The following is a 19,547-nucleotide window of genomic DNA, read 5'->3' on the forward strand; positions in this document are numbered from 1 at the left end:
AAGGGTGCTGCGCTGGATTGTTCGCAGTGAAACACTTAACCACCCGACCGCATGAGGTGCCTGTTCATATCTACAGCTTAAAATGCTAGAATCCGTTTAGGTTTCTTTATTTTTTCCTGTGGTTTGCATTTCCTAGATGCACAGAGAGAGATTTTGTGCACAGCAGCAGGAAACTAATAGTCCAAAGTCTTTAATGTGACGAGAATACAACATGGACATTTTTGGGTACGTAAAATAAATCTCAAAATCAAAAACTTTGCACCTTGGATTTTGCTTCCAAGTAGCCAAATCTTTTAGTACATTTAAAATCCAACTTGAAGATTTGACCATCAGGTTTTAGAGAACTCTATATTTTCTTTTAATGCAGCTATATTAAATATTTAATAATAAATAATAAAAAAGCCTATAGTTAAGTTAACAATAAAATTAAAAAAGGTGTCTCTAAGATATTTTCCTCCATTTCTGTCAGTTGTACCAGTGTGAAATGCCAAAGATAACATTTTGACATACTTAAGATAAGACTATTGCAGCAACAAAAGAATTCCTAAAGAGTTTTTAACAGAAAGTTTTGAGTAACTCTGCGTTTAAATACATCTGAACAACCAGTGGAGGGCAAAAACAACAGAAACCAACCAGAAACCTCACCATCTTTGTTTCAGTGTCACAAAAAGAAAACGATGAACTGCAAACATTAACGCCAATAAAAATAGATAAATTGTAAGAATTCAAAGATGTACTTTGGGAAGAATGTGGAAATATTGTCTGAGGTTGAGCTTTTATTAAATTTACATTTGTTTTTGGATCTCAACAGAAACCAGTGTCGTAAAACAAACAAAAAGTGGTTATTTTATTTTCATCTTATAAAATATTATTGAAGTATAAGCTGTTTTCTAGGTCAAAAAAATGGATGATCATAAATTAAAATTTAATTTCTTTTGACTTATTTTCTTTCATAATTAAAAAGAGAAACTATCCCAATATGCTGAACACCTACCTCAAACTATGTTTCACCATGAAATGTTTTTGTCTATAGAGGTTATATTAGGGGAGAGTATTTTCAACATCAGGCTCACAAGCAAAATTTACAACAAATCCATTTTTAAACAACATTTTTTAAAAATTGTTTTGTAGTTAATAAATATGCTGGATAAAAACTTTTTAGATACAGTTGTGGGGGAATTAAATGCAAATTAGAAAGGTTTCCTTTGATGGTTTCACAGTTAAGAAATTTTAAAAATTTGTCCTTTACAGTTCTCTTCAGTGTTATAGTTGAAAAATTATATTTAGACCAAATTAAAACTTGTAGTCCTCTTTTATTAACAAAATGGAAAACTGTTTTTTTTTCCAGTTTGTCGCTTTATGTATATATATTTTTTATTTTAGAAAAATAATCTAATAAACTCTTTTTTCATGAGTCCTAATGACAAAAACGAATTATCAAAATATGCCATTCAGTCTTCGACCACAAATCTTTTTTTTTTTTAGGACATCAAAGGGGTAACATATACTAGTTGTACCAAGACGAAAGATAAGGATTTAATTAAAACGAGCAAAGATCCCACTAGAAAACTTAATTGTTTGGGTTTTAAAAAGTCTCTGGTGTAATGTAATTACTGTAACATACTTTCCTGCGGTGGGGAAATGAACACCAATCGACATCGAGTCCTGTAGGAAAACAAACGCTCTGATTGGCTGAAGCGCGGTGTCGGTTTCAAGGCGGCCCGCGCTTGGTGCTAGAGAAGGGGGGGTCTAGTGAATGGAATGGGCGCCTTGAAACCGGCGGAATCCTCGCGGAGAGAGGGGAGCGAGCCTCTGGACTTCCAACCGCCCAGCATGTGAGCCGACGCTCGGCGTGAAGTTTAGACGAAAAGCCCTGGAAATACTACCCGTTTCTGAGTCTGGATTTTGGACTGAGTAGCAGCTGAACGCGCTGGGGTGGTTTTATTTAGATTTTTTTAAGTAGACGTGAGTTGAAGTGCAGTTTTCCACGGAGTGTGAGTGAAGAGTGGACTGCTTGGAGTCACTTACAAAGAACATTAAGAAGTCATGACACGACGAACGTTTTACTTGGATTTATCTTCGTAAACTGCAAGTGAAAAGTCGACACAAGCCGCTGAAACTCAAACAAAGTGGACTAAAAGTTAGAGCTGTCGACATTTATCGTGGGTTTTTCACCGTTTTCGGACGTTTTTAAGTCTCTCTACTTGGATCAAAGTTTTTCTATCCCACCCCCTCCTCCTCCCCAGCTATGGCGGCGGCCAGGTTCACCGCTGGCTCCGCGCTGCTGCGGATCATGTGGCTGCTGTGCGGGATTTCTCTCTCACCCACTTCTTCTGCTCAGCATCACAACAGCGAAAGTGGGATATCCGTCCCGGAGCACGGTTTTTGCCAGCCCATCTCCATCCCGCTCTGCACCGATATCGCCTACAACCAGACCATCATGCCGAACCTCCTGGGCCACACCAACCAGGAGGACGCCGGGCTGGAGGTGCACCAGTTCTACCCGCTGGTGAAGGTCCAGTGCTCCGCGGATCTCAAGTTCTTCCTGTGCTCCATGTACGCCCCGGTGTGCACCGTGCTGGAGCAGGCCATCCCGCCGTGTCGGTCGCTGTGTGAGCGGGCACGGCAGGGTTGTGAAGCCCTGATGAATAAATTCGGCTTCCAGTGGCCGGACCGCCTCCGTTGCGAGGCTTTCCCCGTCCACGGAGCCGGGGAGATCTGCGTGGGACAGAACACATCGGAACCCGGCAGCCCGTCTTCCTCCTCGTCTCCCCATGCATCCGAACCCGTGACCCCTCCACCCATAGGTGGTGGACCGATCCCGCAGCCCATTCCGCCCAACCAGTTCTCCTGCCCCCTACAGCTGGAGGTGCCGCCCTACCTGGGCTACAAATTCATGGGGGTCAGAGACTGCGGCGCCCCCTGCGAACCCACGAAACCCAGCGGGATCATGTATTTTCGAGAAGACGAGGTGAAATTTGGCAGACTTTGGGTCGGGATCTGGTCCATACTGTGCTGCGTGAGCACCCTGTTCACGGTGCTCACCTATTTAGTGGACATGAGGAGGTTCAGGTACCCTGAGCGGCCCATCATCTTCCTGTCCGGCTGCTACTTCATGGTGGCCGTGGCCTACGCCGCTGGGTTCTTTCTGGAGGACAAGGTGGTGTGCGTGGATAAATTCAAGGGGGAGGCCTACAGGACTGTGGCTCAGGGTACCAAAAAGGAGGGCTGCACCATCCTGTTCATGGTGCTCTACTTCTTCGGCATGGCCAGCTCCATCTGGTGGGTCATCTTGTCCCTGACTTGGTTCCTCTCCGCCGGAATGAAATGGGGTCACGAGGCGATAGAGGCCAACTCCCAGTACTTCCACCTGGCCGCGTGGGCCGTCCCGGCCATCAAAACCATAACGATCCTTGCAATGGGCCAGGTGGACGGAGACGTCCTGACCGGAGTGTGCTTCGTGGGGATCTTCAACGTGGACGCCTTACGCGGTTTCGTACTAGCGCCGCTGTTCGTCTACCTCTTCATCGGCACGTCCTTCCTGTTGGCTGGCTTCGTGTCGCTGTTCCGGATCCGCACCATCATGAAACACGACGGCACCAAAACGGAGAAGCTGGAGAAGCTGATGGTTCGGATTGGGGTGTTCAGCGTGCTCTACACGGTTCCGGCCACCATCGTGATCGCCTGTTATTTCTACGAGCAGGCCTTCAGGGAGCAGTGGGAACGCACCTGGCACATGCATACCTGCAAGCGCTTCGCCGTCCCCTGCCCGGTCCACAACTTCGCCCCCATGACCCCGGACTTCACCGTGTTCATGATCAAATATCTGATGACCATGATCGTCGGGATCACTTCCGGTTTCTGGGTCTGGTCCGGGAAGACCCTCCAGTCCTGGCGGAGTTTCTACAAGCGTCTCAGCAACGGGAACCACGGAGAGACGACGGTGTGAAGGCGAAACATGCGCGAAAATGAGGTCAAAAGCTTTCATTTCATTAATCCTGGTTGGATATTTTTTTTCTTCTTTTTTTTTTAAGAACTGAGTTATAGTGTTTTACTGTTGTGACAGCAGCACACAACACCTTTAAGGAAGTTGGACAACCTTCCAATATACTCACTTACTCCCCCGTCCCCTATTTTGTCAAAGAAATCATGGCTTTTGTATTCTTGGACCATAAACTGCTATAAAATGGCCATGCAAAGACTTAACCCTTTATAATATACACATATATTCCTATGTTACAATTTGAATGTACTCCCTATTCACCCTTGAGTTTGTCAGTGGACTGTATGAGAACAACAATGTGATAAAATTCATTCATTAGGGAAATTACTGCAAAGCTTTAATTGATGTTAGAGTTTGCAGGGTACAATCTCTTCTGCTTTAAATGGGAGGAATAGTTAATCATCATGTTTATGTGCCAAGTGGCTGCCTAGATTTCCCTCTTTTTCTAATCTTCCGACTGATGAATATTCACTTCTGTTTTGAATGTTCACTCTGAAGTTGAATGAAGTTATGTACTGGTTTGCACAGTGATCGTAAATGTAAAAAAAAAAAGACAGTTACACCACAGATTGACCTGGATCTTGCCTTTTTTTTTTTTTTTAAAGAGGCCACACACACATGCATACAGAAACCTGGAGACACAACGGCTCATTGTTAGTCTCTGTGTGTGGTCTCTCTACTTTTGGATTACCCATCAAAAAAGCTTTTTTTTTCCCTCTTTAAAGCCTTTAAGACACCCAAAGCACCATTTCAGTGATCCAGATTTAATCCATGGGAGTGCAAATGGTTCTTCTGGAGCTCTGTTATTTTATCCAGGATAAAATTGTACTCTGAGTTAGCACCTGCGTTCTGCTTGGTGTAACTTGCCTTATTTTTTTTTAATTTCATGAAGTGTTACATTATTGCAAGCCGACTGAACATTTTTTCTAGATGTTTTATTTACTTATTTTTAATTATCTGGGTTGTTTTTTTTTCTACAGAAGCCTAAAAATCTGAGAAGTTGCATGTTGTTTCTGTGTTAGAAGGAGGTCAAATAGAAGAGCTTGTTACTGAGGAGAGGGTTGTTTTTAGGAAATAAAAAAACTGGTTTACCAGATTGTGAGAACAGAAAGTTAAGGTTGTGTTGTACCTGACTTTTAATCATGATAATTTCCTAGTTTTTGATACAGGATTGTATAGGAATAACACCTTATTTTAGGCTTAAACCTGAGTTTAAATGCTTTTAGTTAAAGTGAGACGACTCTTGTTGAATGTCTGTCTTATCTTGATTAGGAGAAGTAAATGCTGCAAGCGTCGACTTGACGCTTGCAGCATTTAAAACAAGTGACTTCGTCATTCAGACTAAACAAATATATTAGTGGCGATTTGTCAGGAGTCAGCTGAAACCGCCTGCTTCTCGTCTCGTAGCACATTTTCTCAGACAATGAGAGCAAGTCAGCAGTTTGGCCTTCGTGGTTATTTAAATTCCTAAACATGCCCTGTTGTTTTTTTACGTATATTCTCACTAAAATTGTGCATACTTTATACTTCATGCTGTATTTAAAGGCAGTCTGTATATACCATGCCATTTTCTTCTTCTTCTTCTCCTCCTCACATGGATGTACTACATACCTCAAGACCTGCTTAAGTTCTGCTCAACAGAAAAATGTCACTTCATGCATTTTTTACCAAACAAAGCAAAGTGATTCTGTTATTGCTACCAGACTGACACGTTTAGTTTGTTCTGTTTGCAGAAGGAAAATTAGTTTTTTTGTGTTTTCAGAACATATGCAAACCAGCCAGCAAACAGAGACTCTTGATTTTTAGATGCATATTGTATTTAAGGGGGGGGGGAAATACCCATTTTTGTCTGTTTTTACTTGTATTTTTTTAAAAATGAGATAAGCCCATTGTACATGTACAGTTTGAATAAAAGTGGTAAAGTTTGTAATGTGGTGATTATCATTTTGTGATGTGGACCTTGAGTTGTGCTAATGTTTACCCAATGTTGGCTAATGTTTAGCCAACATTAGCGATGTCTACAGCAAAACAATAGATAAGCCAGCCTTCAGATCAGAGCTGGATGTCAGTTAAAGTTTCAGCAAACATATTGCTCTCTCATGTTTACAGAATCCTACTAGAGTGATATTTGTGACAGAGATTCTGGAAAAAAACACACATTTTAAAGTGTTTGTTTCTAGGTGTTGGAGCTGTTTACTGTGCAGCAGCATTTAGTTTTACAGCCCTCTGATGAAGTGCTTGAGGGATGAGTCAGATAACTTTATTAGTCCAGTCTGCAGATTCACTTTCAGCAAAGAAAAGCTAAACGAAAGCAAAGGAGCTAATCTTGTTGGCCTTTAATGTCGATGTAATGTAAATAGACTGTCGTTTATGTTTAGCAGTCTATAAACAGGACATAAATGTGACACATTCACCACTCTTAAAGTTTTATAACATCAAATAAAAATACTAGGATACTAGGAGGAGCCATCGTTGACCTGTTTTGCAGTTGGCTAGTGAGTCATCAATGAAATAAAGTGGTTCAGATTATCCTTTACTTGGCAACCATGAGTCATAAAACTGTATTTTTTTAAATAAATACTACTTGGAAAAGTGCATTAATCCTTGGGAGGTTCTTTCATTTTGTGCTCCACCCTGATCTCTAAAAGCAGGGGTGACCAAAGTGTGGCCCGAGGGCCATTTGTGACCCTGAACTGATTTTCAGCGGCCCTTGAATTGATGGAGAAGGAGACATTTTGATCCAATTAGTTCAAAACTACAACCCACAAATAAAAGCTCACAAAAAATGTAAGGCAACAACACAAAAATAATCTTTTAATAGCCAATCCTTCTTGTTTCCCTTTAATTTCATGGTAAATAGGTGCACGACTATCCATTGACTTTTACACTAAAGCAGACTTTTTTTTAACTTAAATCTGTTTTTAATTACATTATTAACAGTTAGATGAATATAGCAAGAGTTTTCAAATAACCAGGGAGCTAAATCGTGGTTTTTATTGCTGAGAAAAGACTCGGTCTTAGTGAGGAAATTAGTGAGATTGTTAGTTTTCTTTCAATGAGAAAAAATGTGCAAAAAAACTTTTTGAAGCTTTGGATTTACAAAGATTTACATATTCATAATATGACACATATGACAACATAAGATGTTGTGGACATTCAATTAATGAGTTGCTTTAAGTTCTTTGATGGTTGTAAAATAGCTATGAAGTTTGATTCTGGGAGGAAAAAGTGGAAAATGTTTTATAGGTTGCTTTTAGCCAAAACAACACCCTTGGGTCTCGCCCGAGTCACTAAAGCCTACCTGGTTCAGTAACAAGTGCGAGTTGTAATAAAGAGAAAGAGCGACTGTTAACAGGTGTGCTCTGTGGAGCTATCTGATTGCGGTCTGCTCGATCTGGCTAGTTCACAGGGTGAAAAAGGGTGGGACATCTGGATGGAGGTCGTTAGAAACCAGGCTAGTCTTTCTCGCGCCCAGCTTAAACAGAATGTCCTCTATATTCTCATCTGTAGTAATACTCAGGAGTTAGAGGCTTCTCAGACCCGTTAGACGGAGAGCTGGAGAGCAACATCTCCCTCTCAGAAGGGGAAGTAGATATAGAGAGAAGAGGGGTGGGGGGTGTTGCGCAACAACAATTCCTGTAAAAAAATCTGACTATTTTGTAAATATTTCATGCTTTATTGTTGAGCAGGAAATACATTCTCAAGATCTTAGTTTTTAAAAAATGTTTTGTATTTTGGTCACCCTTGCCTTAGAAACAAAAATAGCTATTTTTAAATAATACTATAGAAATATTATGTATCATAGTGTTTCCCATTTTATATATGAATGCCATTATAAGCTTCAGTCCTCACTATGCACAGCTATGCATTAACTTTCTACAGTTTTGATACGACCTTGGAATATGGCTGACTTACTAACAATAGGCAGAAATTTAAAGAGGAGCAGCAAAAGCAAATGAGGTGGATAAGCAGAGCTTACCAACAACTGATGATGTCATCCAGGATATGCTGCTGTGAAATATCCTCTACAGATATTGAGCTGATAGCATGTCATGAGACTCTCATAGAGTAACAGTTTTGACTCGGAGGCAACTTTGGGTGTGCTGCAAGACTGACTGCTACTGGAAATCCATTACATCTCTTTGAAGATTATTGGATGATATGAGTTCTGAGAACATTTGATTTCCCTTTCGGATAAATAAAGTAATCTTTTTAACTGAAATTAATGAAAGTTTAAGCAACTAAAGTTTTTATTTTATAAGTTGTTCATAAGTTAAAATGTTCACATTTTGCACATTTCATACATGCAAACTGTTTTTTTTTCTAGGAATATTTTCCTCTCAAGAATTTTGATTGGATCGGTTTTGCAGCTTTGATCAAAGTTTTTAAATAAACTTCTTTATTTGTGTAATTTAGATACCAATAATACTTTTTAATTAATAAATCTCTTGTAAATGTCATTCATTTCAATCTTTATATAGAACAAAAAATTGATTAATTTTAATAACTTTTTATTTGTAATCTTACCAAGCTCTTAGAATCCTCATCTATTTAGTGAAAATCATTGGAAATCATTTCCTCCTTTGTGAAAATAATTATGAATAAAAATAGTTTTTCCAGTGTGGCAGAATCTCCTGTTCAGCTGAAGACAGTTTGGTGTATTTTGTCAAACCCTTTAGAGTTAAACTTTGGCTTCTGTTTTTAACAGAAATGTGAGTACATTTATTATGCTAAACTGTTAAATTATGGTAAAAATCAGTTTAAAGTTGATGGAAATGTGTGCAGAATTAAAAAAACGTTTCTTTTTTTTACAGAAATCTTTCTTATAGTGTAAAGAGAAAACAGCAGAAAGGCAAATTATGTGAGTTGAATATTTAACTTTTTTCAGAGTTTAAACCCTAACACATTTTTTAAACGAGAAGAAATAACTTATGTTACATATTAATGTTCTGAAGGGAAATTATTTTCTTTTTGAAATTAAATTAAAATATGACAACTGCATGTGCTTGGGATTTTTACCAAGAGTCAAAACATGACTATTTATTTTTAATCGTTTAACTTGTGCCTTTATTGTTTCCCTGTCTGGGACGAAAGTAGCAAATAAAACACAAATACACTAAAATAACCTTTCATTTCCCTAACATTGTGGCTGATGAGACAGAGCTTTAGGCTATTTCTCTAATTTATTGTGATAATAATGTAAACAAAAGCAGGAAAAATGAGAGCAGTAAATTCCTAAATCCACAACTTAAACACTCTCACACGTCCCAGTAATTGATCCTGAGTGACTCTGGTTCTGTAATCCTCTGTATAAATACTGAAACCTCTGAGTCTGTGTCAAAGTGCCGCAGGACCACAGCATGGTGAGTGACTTGTAGAGATTTATCTCCCCTGCTGCTGTTCTCATTTCACCCAGCAGGGGGCGACACGCACCGACATGTAAGGTTAAATCCACTTTGAGACGTGGAGTGATACTTACATCTGGTGGCAGCAGCTGCTACAAGCAGCTTTTCTTAATAATAAACGCACAAAATTAAGTTAGATCGAGGTTTCATGTTTGTATCTGTAAGGTTTCATATTTTTGTTTTTAAAACAATTAATAGAAGCAAATCTGCATCAAAATTATGCAACAAAATCCTAAGGACCTTGTAGGAATGTTACATAAATTATGAAAAGATTAATAAAAATTAAGTTAAGCTAATAATTAAATATATTAAGAAACATAAGTTGTTTAAATTAAGTGCCAATTTTAGCTTACAAAAATATTTTTATTCAAAACAACAAATTAAAGAGTTCAATAATCACAGCAGTAATAAAAAGTATTGTCTGATGAACTGAATTATTTAAACACCCAAATTTAAAGTACAATAAAACTACAGACATAACTATGGTTAAACTATGAATAAATGCTACAAATCAAATAAAAGCCAAGCTCCTAAGTTTATTTATATAAAAATCAATGACTACTTCTTCTCTCAACTCTTCAGGAAGGCTATTTCACAGGACAAGGTATAATAATAATAATAATAATAATAATAATAATAATAATAACAACAACAACAACAACTGTTGGGATGAATACTAATTAATATTGGTTTTAAAACCGTTAAAATCTAATGCAAAATACGGAGTTACCCAAATAACTACCTGAAATGTATTTATTTATGGTATTTAAAGAAAACCAGAAAGCGGAGCATTGCAGTTATCCACTGTGTAGATTGTAACTCCCGTCTCAACATTTACACTCGCCCGTGAAAATGTGCAATTATACAACCGTACATCTTTGAAAAGCAGAAGTGGAGCCTCCTGCACAACCAACAAGAATGCAGAAAGTGGCTTCTGGACGGTAAGTCAACAACAAAACACTCGTCTTTTCCAGCAGCCATTGTAGAGCGCATGCAGTGGTAAAACCAAACGTGCTGGAGCTCTGGGCTGCTAGGCAATGAGCTGGGCTTCACTGGGGTTGCTAGGTGATGCTACATTCAGGAGCATTTTGAAACGGCTCATTTTTGAGAAACCAAAAAACACTAATTTATTGGCAAAAAAGCTGGGTGTTTTTCTTTAAGCACTTCGGCTCAAATAGAAGTGAAAAGATGTGCAAAATGTGAATTTTGCACAATAGATTCCCTTAAAATATACATCAACCATGACAGCCCATTGGTTGATTTTGTTGAAGATCATTGGACTAATCCGATTACATCTTTGACCATGGTTATAAATTTGGCCATTTGAACTGGTAAGAGTTAGGGAAGTGAAACTGAATAAGTTCAAAAAGTAAAATGAATGGAAGTCAATACAAAGTCCTTATAAGGATATAAATACAAACGTGTGCATGTGTGTGTGTACTTGTATGTCTGTAAATATGTATATGCACAGACTACATGTAGTACATTTGTTAAATACTGACTGGAAAGGGATTTATATTAATGCAGTTATTTCATGTCACATATTTTAATTTAGTTGTTAATATTTTGCTAAAAATCCATTTTCACTTTGACATTAAAGGGATTTTTCTGTGTTTTGCCAAAAAAGCCAGATTTTACTGATCATGATTAATTTGTAAAGCAAAAAAAATCGTTATATTTGGTGTAGATAAGTAGGTAAGCCTAAATGTGGAGCCATGCAAAAGTATTCACATTTTTCCCCTAAGTAAAACCCAGTTGCATATTGCATAATTAGTAACTAGAGTCCAGTTGTGTGTATGGAAACATTTAAAGCAAGCAGCATTATAAATCTACATATGTAGTCTAAATATTTTTTGGCAGGTTTGAGGTTATGCAGCATCTAAAATAGTTTTAATAAAAGTTTTAACTTGACAAATCTGTAATCTGAACATATCTGTGAAAAGTCAATCTGATGCAATCAGTCTGGACATCAGGGATTGTGATGTTTATGATGCCAAAAGATAAAAGTTTGCTCCCTGTTGTTGTGACATGAAAACACAGCGATTAAACCTCTGGGTCATTAGTCCGCTCTCTCTGTACTCCCTGGACATTAATTTAAATTTAATGCTCTGGGACTGTTTTCCATGAAGATGTAACTGTGACAAAACTCCCTTTACCCCCCTGTGGGGCAGATGACATCGGAGAGAATACAAAAAGTAAAAACAACCCCCATAAAGGTCAAATATACACTTTGTGTTTTAATATTAAAGAAAATAAGACGATTAAAGACAATTTTTATCTAAATAAATAATAAATGTGTAATTTATGAGCAAATCCATTGACCATATAGGAAACTCGCCAATTAAAAAAACTCAAATTGTTGAATTAAAAGTTTTTGCGCTAGGGTGAGATGGTTTCTTTCGGCTGTGCTTCACAAAACTGCAATAGAAACACTTATTTTGCATCACATGACTCACATGACCAATAACCGGATGTTACTACTGGCAGAAATGACGAAGAAGGCAACAGGAAGTAGCAGGGACATGATGACGTGGCGTGTTTGTTAATGACATCACGTGACCAAACTTGTTCATGTGATTTTAATTACCCAAAATGTTTGATTCAAATCAACCCCAGAAGAGTGGATTGATCAAATATATTGATATTACCAATAACAACTCCGTGTCAGTATCAATATCGGATCGATAATAGCGTAAGATCGATATTTTAGTTTCAGATTTCCTTGTAAAATTTTATTTTCGTTTTGTATTATTTAGTTTTTTTCTCTACTTCAAAAACTATTTTGTTTTGATTTATTCTCAAATGGCTATTGCCATTTGAAAAATGTAGGAAAAATATATATTGTTTTATGTTTTTAAAGTATTTTGTAGAAACTTATAAACTTTGTCCAAATTCTGAGCTTTGAACAAAATAAACCAAAAGAAAAACCACAAAAACACCAGGAGGTGAGAAGTTTGACATTATATCAAACTTAAATTAAAAGTATTATTGGTGTCAGTATTGCATTGTTTATCCATTTTTACAACTAGTCAAAGGTCTGCAGATGTGAATTAGATGATGCTGTAATCTGGTACAGTGGAGAAAATGATTTCTGTTTGAGCTCTACATGATCCTTTCTTAAAGTTTATTGTTAGAAGTATTGCAACTCTAAATAAACTAAATACTAAGAAAAGTACATGGATCTCTGAGCAGCTCTCTTTTTATTCTGGCATTCAGCAGATATTCCTGGTAATTATTGCTGACATAAAAAGTTTCGTGTGATTTGATGTCAAAAAGTTTTGTCCTTTTGTACAGAGTATTTTCAAATGTTTTGTAAAAATGTGTGAAATGTTTATTGCTGGTATTATTATTGTATGAATGTGTTTTATTTTACGGTTGGAGAGCCAAAGGAACATTTCCATATTTCTGGACTATAATATCTGACATTATTTTATCTTTCACCCCAGTTACAGTAGTTTTCTTATTTTTTAAGCAACAGTTTTGTGTAATTAGGCTCTGGAGATGAACTGAGCTCTGATTGGGCTCAGCAGGCGCTAAATGAAGACTCACACTGACGTTTTCCTGGGCAGGGGGTGAACTGCGTGGCCGGCACATCCCATCATCTTCACACTCTGCAGTACACGTTCATGGAAAAAGCATCTAGGATTGACAGAGAGATGTGAACATAATGATCAATGCAACCATGTTGGGTTCATTCACCTTGTTGGGATTTAAGGACAGTTCAGCAAAATACCGCCTGACCCTGTTTGCTCTAACCCTGCTGTGTTACATTGTGATTATATTTGTGAATGTGGCTCTTATTCTTACCATCATACTAGAGGAGAAGCTTCACAAGCCCATGTACATCTTCCTGTGTAATCTGTGTTTTAACAGCCTTTATGGGACGGCAGCTTTTCACCCTAAATTTCTCTTCGATCTGTTGTCCAACACTCATGTCATTTCTTACGCTGGTTGCCTCCTGCAGGTTTTTTTCATCTACTCCTATGCGACAACAGACTTCTCCATTCTCGCGGTGATGTCTTACGATCGGTATTTGGCCATCTGCCGCCCTCTGGAGTATCACTCCATCATGACCAAACAACGGGTCGCTTTCTTGGTGTGTTTCTCCAGACTGGTGCCAATGATCTGCCAGTCTGCTGTCGTGATCATGAGCTCCAAGCTGATTCTATGTGGCTTCCAGGTAGAGAAACTATACTGTGAGAACTGGTCCTTTATTAAACTTTCATGTTACTCAACAACGTTAAATAATATAGTTGGATTTTTTGTCATAATCCTGTATTGTGGCCACGCTCTCTTCATTTTGTGCTCATACTTTCAGTTGGTTACGTTTGCTCTAAGGTACCCAGAACGCAGGAGGAAGTTCCTGCAGACATGCATGCCGCATCTCATATGTCTGACTAACGTCTCCGCCACTCTTCTTTTCGACGTCATGTACGCTCGATACGGGTCGGAGTCGGTGCCGCAGAGTCTGAAGAACTTCATGGCGATCCAGTTTCTGATCATCCCGCCGATGCTTAACCCGATCATCTATGGTTTGAATTTAACTCAAGTTCGCAACAGTTTCTTCAGATTGTGCAGGTACAAAAAGCAGGTGGAGGGGTGAGGATGAGGGATGAGGTCGGCCATGTCGATGGAAATATTTACCGCATTTGCAACACAACTTATCTGGTTTTTCTTTCTGACCTTTCTTTACACCATGACTCAATACGCTAACAGAACTATCTGCAGAAATGTTTGAAAATGTTTATTATTAGCTATTTTAAAGGAAACCTGTGTAGTGTTTTGTTTTAAAATTACAAACAAAAACAAAAAACCAAAGATTATATCAAGATTTTTGAGTGTTGCTTTAATTTTCTTGCTTCCATTACTGTTTCTTCTTGTTTGTTTGTTGTTTTCCAAATAGTAACAAATTAAATGACAACAGACATTGTTTAGCATATTTCCATTTTGCTATAAAATAATAAAGGGTTGGTAAAACAGTTTAGTGTTTTTGCTTAATGTGGTTAAAAAGTAAAAATCACAAAAGAATCACATGAAAACTAAAAAGTTAAACACAAAAAAGGTAAATAATTTGATAATTCTAAAACAAAAGAGAAAACTCTGATTTAAATGTTTAACATTAACACCAAACACATTTTTATATTTTCTTTCTTCAGGTCAATTTCCTTAGACAAATTGTGACACACACAACTAATTTTTGAGTATTTAACACATTTAGGTAGGGAAACAGCCCAGTTTTGTGCCCTTTATCTATAATGTGGAAGTTGTCATGTTCAGGAAAAGGAAAAGTTGTTGCTCATTCAGTTTGGGACTCAAACTAAAATATCTTAAATAAAAACTGATTTGTTTTTAGCTGGAAACAATTTTCTGGGTTAGTTTAATCTTATTATACAGTCAGAAAATTCAACTCAGTTTTTGGTTCAAACAAATTTTAAGAGGCATCTGTAAATTTCTGTGAATCTAAATAATTACTACAATTTAATTAATTCAATGATTGTAATTACATCTTCCTGTTTCCATTTGCCGTCACTTTGCTGCTGGAACAACTGAGGAGCAAAGAAGAAGGATTTATATTTTTATTTATATTTCTCTTCAGAAAGTGAACTTATTAGACAGGGATAGATGTTTTCCAAGCAGCTTCTGGAAACCCTAAATTCGGTTTCTCATAAAATTAGAAACTAAAAGTGTGTCTGTTCTCTACAGCATGTTCACTGGACACTTGATTGGGTCTTTTTTGAGTTAATTATTGCATCAGTGTGGCGTGGCATGGACGCTCTGCTGAGGTTATAAAAAGCCTTTAGATTGTTCTCATAGAGGCCTTCAGCTCAATTGAATCAATGGGTCTTGCGTCTCTCATCTTTAGTGTCAAACTGGAGGCCTTGGGGCCAAATCCGGCCCGCCAAAGCTTTTTATGTGGCCCTCTAGATGTCAAATTACATCAACCAGTCCCTCCAGTTTTTCCACAATCACAGACTCCTGCATTTTGTTTTTAGCAATAATGCATAATTATGAGTTTTTGCAGATTTTTCCCAAAAATGGTCAAAACATTTTACCCTGCTGCCTCAGTCTTACTTGATGCCAAGTAATAATTGATACAGCGAGTAACAAAAAGTCACATTTACTGTCATAAATAAGCACAAATATTTCTAAATTAGAAACTCAAAATCTGTGATTTTGATTGTGAAAAATCACAAAAACAAAATTATGGAGGAACTGATGAAAAGTAGAAGTAGAGCCTCCTATGCAACCAACAATAATGCAGCAAGTAGTTTCTGGAGGGTAAGTCAACAACTAAACACTTGTCTTTTCCAGTAGCCATTGTACAACGCATACAGAGGTGAAACTAGCTGACCAAATGTGCTGGAGCTCTGCTTGCATTGCGTTGCTTGGTAACGGCGCAATGTGACAGGAAGTTTTTGAAATGGCTCATTTTCCAGACACCAAAAAATATCAACTAGAAACCCAAATATAAATATAAATAATTTGCAAAATGTGAATTTTGTATCATAGGTCCCCTTTAAACTCCCACCCACCTGAGACCAACAGAGTGGAGGAAGAAGGAGGCTCCCTTCAGATTCAGCTTTAAATTCAAACCTTACGCAAACAGGTGTGCAGACAATGAGCTATTCACTCAGAGCCAGATGAATCAAACGTCTGGTGAAGTTATTTTTTCACTCTCAGGTTTCAATGCAACAACCAGCTATACAGTCGCATTATTCTCTCTTACTCTACTATGTTATTGTCTTATTTTACTGGTAAACGTTGCTCTCATTTTAACTGTAATCTTCCATCAGAACCTGCACGAACCCATGTACTTTATTGTGTGTAACCTGTGTATCAATGCACTTTATGGGACTGCAGGCTTTTACCCTAAGTTTATGTATGACCTGTTATCTGGAGCTCATGTCATAACGTACGCAGGATGCTTCCTACAAATATATATTATTTATTCTTATGCAATGGTTGACTTCTCTGTTTTGGCACTGATGGCTTATGACAGATACGTGGCTATTTGCAGACCGCTGACCTACCACTCTGTGATGACTCGGCCCAGGACTGTTGCTTTGGTTTGTTTGTGTTGGATGGTTCCTCTGGGGTGTATGCTGCTGGTCGTCGGCCTCACATCAATGCTCAAGCTATGCGGTTCCCACATCGACAAGCTTTACTGCGAGAACTGGTCCGTTGTTAAACTTTCTTGTGGTTCGACAAAAGTAAACGACGTAGTTGGACTCATTGTCATTGCGTTTTATTTTGTTCATGTTCTCTACATCGGCTGGTCATACGTCCAGCTTGTAAAGTCGGCCCTGAGCTCCAAGGAGGGCAGAGGAAAGTTTATCCAGACCTGCGTGCCGCATCTCATGTGTCTGTTCAACGTCAGCACTGCTCTGCTCTTTGACCTTATGTACTCCAGGTACGGATCGACGTCTGTGCCGCAGGGTTTAAGAAACTTCATGGCCGTGCAATTTCTCATAATCCCACCAGTTGTGAACCCAGTTATTTATGGGCTGATTCTCACAAAAATTAGAAGGAGGATGATGCATTTGTGTGCGGTGGCATGCCAACGATTCAAACTAAAACAGATTGTCTGAAACATGCTCCTCTTGAACCTACAATGAATGGTTTACAGGGTTCACAAGTGCAAAAGTGTGTGGAAAAAAATCAAATTAGTGTGAATACTACTAACAACCAGGGTCTGTCATATCTGTTTTTGTGGTAAATTGCCCTGATTTGACTGTTTTTTCTTTGATTTCATTGGCTTTTGACAGAATGAAAGATCTTTTTATTTGTTGTGCATTGCCTCTTTGTTTTATTTTGATCTTTTGTTTTATATGCTTGTTCAGCACTTTGGTCAGTTTTACTGCTTCAAAAGTGCTTGTAAAAAAAGTTGGCTTGACTTGAATTTGTGCTACAGCATGACAATAAACTGAAACTAAATGCATTACAATATGCACTTTTGTTAAACTCAGTTTGGTCTGATCAAAACTCAAAGATGAGTGCACCTTCATTTAGAAAATAAAAATATTAATTTTACAGCTTTTTGTTTCTATAAAGTTCTGTAGATCAAGGTTTTGGACGTGTTGTACTTTAAGTCTGGTTTAGATGAAAACCATTAGTGATCCTTGTTTTTGAACTTATGAACAAAGACATTAAAGATCAAAGAAGTGTGCTTAAAAATATTTATTAGTCTAGACTCAAGAGTTTTTTAGTTATATTTTAAAATGAAGCTCATTAAAGTTTATCCAGGATCATGCGTCATGATCCTGGATAAACGCGTCATGATTTAACATACACTTAATAAATCCCATTTTGCAAAATACTTTGTTTAAAATGTACAAGATATAAGAAAAGTGCTTGGAAATTTTAACATTTAGAAATTTAAATAAGGAAAATTATCAAATTTTAAAATTAAAATTGTGTCAGAAAACAGTTTTTTTGGCATGGGAAATGCACTCATAAAAAAAACTACAATAGAGCAGATTTGAGCTTATGTTTGTTCATTCAAAGCATAAACTTACTTATGTTTGCTGAAATAATCACAAGGAAAATTATGACTTTATTCATATTAGATTTTTACACGGATGTACTTCTACTCATTGGGTCATTAAGTGTTTTGTAGGGAGTTTTAATTTCTTGGTTGTAAAAATGTATCCAGTTTAGAGGAAAGTAAAGCAGCTTTAGGGGGATGACACCTTTGGATTACAGCCCAAAATACTACTCATGCTTTTTATGAACTTTGAGATGATTTTATAGAAACTTGGAACGTTTTTGGACTTTTCAAGGTGATTGTTACACCCAATACTTTGACGGAGCTTACCGGGAACTTTCATAGGACTTTCCTGGAACCGACCAGAAACTTAAAGGAACTTTAATTGTTTTGCTTTCCCGTAATTTATGTGAGACTTTCTTGAAACTTTTACGTAAACTGTCAAGTACTTTAATGGTAATTTATTTGGACTTACCTGGTACTTTGATAGAACTTGCCAGGGGTTTTAATTGGACTTTTTCAGAACCTACTAGGTGCTTTCTTCAAATGTACGAGTTATTTCCATACCAATTTGCTTTCAATGTAAATGTCTCCTACTTTTATGGAACCTTGTAGATTGCACAAAGTTCTTCCATGGAGCCTTCATAAATGAAAACAGTAAAATATAAAGACACTTTGGTTTTACTTATCAGGGACTTTCAGGAGACTTCCCTGGAACGTACCAGGTAGCTTAGATTGAATTTACCACTTACTTTCATAGAAATTACCAGTTACATTTGTATAGCGTATTTATTAAGGAGTAGGTGTTTTGTTTACCAGATAGTTTCCTGGAGTGTCCATGAAATAACTTCCATCACTTTGAAGGAATAAAAGTAAAGTAACTTCCTCTTTGTAGATTACGCAATAGTTCACTGTGGTGTTCGAGAAGTGGCTGCAGTGGGACACAGTTTACTTCAGGGAGCATTGTGGCCAACATCCAGGTAATTATGACCCAATGGTTACTCTATGCTGCCCTGTGGGATCGGATCAGAAACAAACACCTTTAAAATCTGCTTGAACTGTACAGGATTATCAAGAAAAACATAATATTTACTATATAAAAACTAGAACATTTGTTTTAAGGTGTTTGTTTTTTAAATTGTGATTCAGTGTCACATAGGCGGTCCTCAGAGGGCGTTTTGTTGTTCCTGTGTCTGAAGCGATTTGTGGTGTAACTATAGTGAAGGTGGTCAACAGGACATTAATGCCACTGTCCTCTGAGAGTAATTAATCCAGCATGAGTCACTTTGAGCCCCAAAGCACAAAAACAAACTCTTTGACAAGTTACCTTTAGCTACAGAACAGATCATAGTAATTTAATAACTAAATCTTAATTCATTTTCGTTATTAAGTATTACTCAATTCAGTTTTTAGTTTTATTTTTTTCCTCTTTCTAGTTGGTGGAAGGTTTGCAGTTTTCAGATTAAAAGGAGATACAGTGGGGAAAATAAGTATTTAGTCAGTCACCAATTGTGCAAGTTCTCCCACTTAAAAAGATGAGAGAGGCCTGTAATTGACATCATAGGTAGACCTCAACTATGAGAGACAAAATGTGAAAAAAAATTTGAGAAAATCATTTTGTCTGACTTTTAAAGAATTTATTTGCAAATAATGG

General features: G+C 37.5%; 3 protein-coding genes across 3 annotated transcripts; all 3 read left to right on the forward strand.

The window, feature by feature from the left end:
* The first annotated feature begins 1,402 nt into the window (after positions 1 to 1,402).
* Positions 1,403 to 5,933, forward strand: LOC103141502 (frizzled-7-A-like). The gene has a single exon (XM_007557174.2). It carries the CDS (start codon positions 2,249 to 2,251, stop codon positions 3,947 to 3,949), a length of 1,701 nt encoding a protein of 566 aa, XP_007557236.1. The 5' UTR covers positions 1,403 to 2,248; the 3' UTR covers positions 3,950 to 5,933.
* Positions 5,934 to 13,065: 7,132 nt separating this feature from the next.
* On the forward strand, positions 13,066 to 14,119 carry LOC103141509 (putative gustatory receptor clone PTE03). Its single transcript, XM_007557183.2, has one exon. It carries the CDS (start codon positions 13,076 to 13,078, stop codon positions 14,009 to 14,011), a length of 936 nt encoding a protein of 311 aa, XP_007557245.1. The 5' UTR covers positions 13,066 to 13,075; the 3' UTR covers positions 14,012 to 14,119.
* Positions 14,120 to 16,001: 1,882 nt separating this feature from the next.
* Positions 16,002 to 17,020, forward strand: LOC103141510 (olfactory receptor 52J3-like). The gene has a single exon (XM_007557184.2). The coding sequence runs from the start codon at positions 16,050 to 16,052 to the stop codon at positions 16,995 to 16,997; it is 948 nt and encodes a 315-aa protein (XP_007557246.1). The 5' UTR covers positions 16,002 to 16,049; the 3' UTR covers positions 16,998 to 17,020.
* The last annotated feature ends 2,527 nt before the right edge of the window (positions 17,021 to 19,547 follow it).

The sequence above is a fragment of the Poecilia formosa genome, unplaced genomic scaffold (genome assembly GCF_000485575.1).
Source record: "Poecilia formosa unplaced genomic scaffold, Poecilia_formosa-5.1.2 Scaffold84, whole genome shotgun sequence".
In the NCBI taxonomy this organism is placed as follows: Eukaryota; Metazoa; Chordata; class Actinopteri; order Cyprinodontiformes; family Poeciliidae; genus Poecilia; species Poecilia formosa.

Excerpts from the sequence above, each read along its gene's own strand:
- LOC103141509 (XM_007557183.2), top strand. The coding sequence starts at position 13,076 with ATGATCAATGCAACCATGTTGGGTTCATTCACCTTGTTGGGATTTAAG.
- LOC103141510 (XM_007557184.2), top strand. The coding sequence starts at position 16,050 with ATGAATCAAACGTCTGGTGAAGTTATTTTTTCACTCTCAGGTTTCAAT.
- LOC103141502 (XM_007557174.2), top strand. The coding sequence starts at position 2,249 with ATGGCGGCGGCCAGGTTCACCGCTGGCTCCGCGCTGCTGCGGATCATG.